Source organism: Galeopterus variegatus, unplaced genomic scaffold (genome assembly GCF_000696425.1).
Source record: "Galeopterus variegatus unplaced genomic scaffold, G_variegatus-3.0.2 Scaffold2046, whole genome shotgun sequence".
Lineage (NCBI taxonomy): Eukaryota > Metazoa > Chordata > Mammalia > Dermoptera > Cynocephalidae > Galeopterus > Galeopterus variegatus.
Genome location: NW_007728157.1, coordinates 45,679 through 48,073, shown reverse-complemented (window position 1 = coordinate 48,073; position 2,395 = coordinate 45,679). Strand labels below are relative to the sequence as shown.

The following is a 2,395-nucleotide window of genomic DNA, read 5'->3' as shown; positions in this document are numbered from 1 at the left end:
TAAAATCTGTAACATCTTTGGTGTAGAGAAGTCCATATGTTGTAAACCTTAAACTCCTTGAACTGGAAAAACATATCAAATTTATTAATGCAGACAGCATCTTTCACTTACATCAGAACATATGTCACAAGGTGAAGGGTGTTATGGAAATGCTGATATGAATGAAGCAAGAGGGACACCCATGAAAACCTTAGTACCTTCCTTATTAGAGCCAGAACTGCCTTATAATAAGGTCTTTTTAGTGTGTTAGTAACTAAACACTCTTGGAAGTGGTCCAACACGAACCACCTTTCTGGGAGTCTCCAGTGAGGTAACATGACACTCAAGCTTTCACAAAAACCAGTGTCTACATTTGATGAATAAGTCATTAAGACAGTCTCTAGGATGCTAAAGGGATTACTTTTCTTATCAGGGCACACAGCCTTGTATATATGCTTCAAGCTGCAATTCATCATTTCAAAGGAACGTCTGGCCTCCGTATCAGAGTTTATCATTTGATGGTATAAGACTTTAGTAAGGCTGATAAGGGACATTCTGAAATCATAACGCGTGGAATGAGCTGAAGCTAAAAAGTACATGGTACTTGAGTCATGGTTCTCTCAGCCTAGAACAAACAAAAAGCTACACACTATGTGTGAATAACACAAACTCAAATTCTACCTCCAAACCTTGTGGTTTATACTAAAAAATAAAACATGTTGATACAAAAAAATACTGTTCAGCCCTTAGGTGCCTTAGCTATTCTCTAGGAAAATAACCAAGAAAATGAATATCAAGGTAAGAGTGACCTAAACATCTTCATTATTGCCACCTGCTTGCCCACCCAACTTCCTTCCAATCCTTGTTACTCCTACACTGCTCCTTCATTGAGCTCTGCCCTCAGGGTTGCACTAAAGTAAACAGAGAATTCACTGGTGTGGCCAGCTGTCAGGACAGCCTCCTCAAGTGGCTGGGATGCTGTGGATAACGCAGAGCAGGTTTCTGTTCCCTTAGCGGAGGCCAGCTTCTTACAGATCATGCTCATGGTTTTAAGAAGAAAGTGAAATCTGGTTCAGCTCAGACTCTAACTAAAGACTGCTGCATTGGAAAGCATAATTCACATTTATTGTAAATGTCATCATGCCTATGAGCTCTAGAGTGTATTTACAGTGTCAACCTAGGGCTTTCCTTGATGGATGCTTTAGTTTTCCTTTTTTTTTTTTTTTCCTCCTAGGAGTCTTACATATCAAAGTTTGGGAAGATTTCTTTCTAGTGATTCTGACAGAATTGATAGAGTATTGAGGCATGGCCTCCTTCCTTGAAGACTCTTGGCTGTTTTTCACTGGTCCACTGAAGACAAGCTATGCAGTTACATTTCCCTTTATCATGAATGTAGTGAAGAAAAAAGCCTGGTGCATCCTCAAAGCATATAAACACAGTTAGTGTCCAGGAAACTTTCCCTCAAGCTGTTAGCACAGGGGAAGAAGGCTGTTAGCGTTAAGTTGTTTGCTTCACCACAGGGGCTAGGAGAACCCCTGTTAAGCCATGAATTTCAGTCCGCAGTGATCTGTGTTGAAAATGGGATGAGCAGATTTTCATCGGCTGATTCCAAGAGATGTTTACATCCACGGCTGCTCCCTCCCCGCTCTCCCCGAACTCCTCCCAGGGTGAATGGTACAACCCCTATTTGCCCAGATGGGTTTTAAATAATCGAAACACCCAAGCACCTGGTTTTGTTTGTGTGGTTGCCACCAAGGGACTATCAAGTAGAAAGTGTCAAATACACAGGGCGCGGGTTAAGAGGGGGCGCAAGATCTGGAGAAGCGACTAAGGAGCGAGAGGAAGGCGACTAGTTCAAGTGTGACTTCTCTCCAGGGCCCTGTTGTTGGCATAAAAAGGTATCTGCCTCTTGGTAAACATCGCTAAAGCCCAGCCCAAGGGAATTTCCGCTGACCGTTTTAGGAATCACCAGTATAAGGTACCCCAGAAGTGCTCCAGGCATCCAGGGCAGAGGACTCCGCTGAGCGTTGGGTGTCGCCCGTCTACGCAGCTCTTCCAGCTGACCCCCTCCACTGCTCTGCGCCCTTCTCCCCACTTCTCTCTCACTTTGGACTCTAAAACTGGGCTTACCCGGGACGCTGCTGGTGAAATGCGCGGTGTGATAGGACGGAGTGGCCCGGAGAGCGGCTGCGGAGAGTGGGGAAAGGTCCCTGGGTAGCACCACCGAATAGGGGACAGACAAGGAAGCTGTGGGGGTCCTGGGAGAAAGCTGGGGCGGGGCCGCGGGACGGGGGTCTCACCTCGGGCACTCACCTGCCGCTCCGGCTCGAAAGCTGCGAACCGTGTTGCCTTCGCGGAGGGGCTGGGGACGCGCTGGCTGCGAGCCCTGCTCCCGGGAGCCTGGCGTCCGCGCCGC

General features: G+C 46.8%; 1 protein-coding gene across 1 annotated transcript in view; it reads right to left on the bottom strand.

Moving 5' to 3' along the window:
- Nucleotides 1-2,395, bottom strand: part of BMP3 (bone morphogenetic protein 3) — a 24,236-nt gene that overhangs the window by 21,407 nt on the left and 434 nt on the right. The window contains exon 2 of the mRNA XM_008580241.1: nucleotides 2,293-2,379. Within this exon, the coding sequence (XP_008578463.1) occupies nucleotides 2,293-2,379 (87 nt within the window). The remainder of the gene's footprint in view (nucleotides 1-2,292; nucleotides 2,380-2,395) is intronic.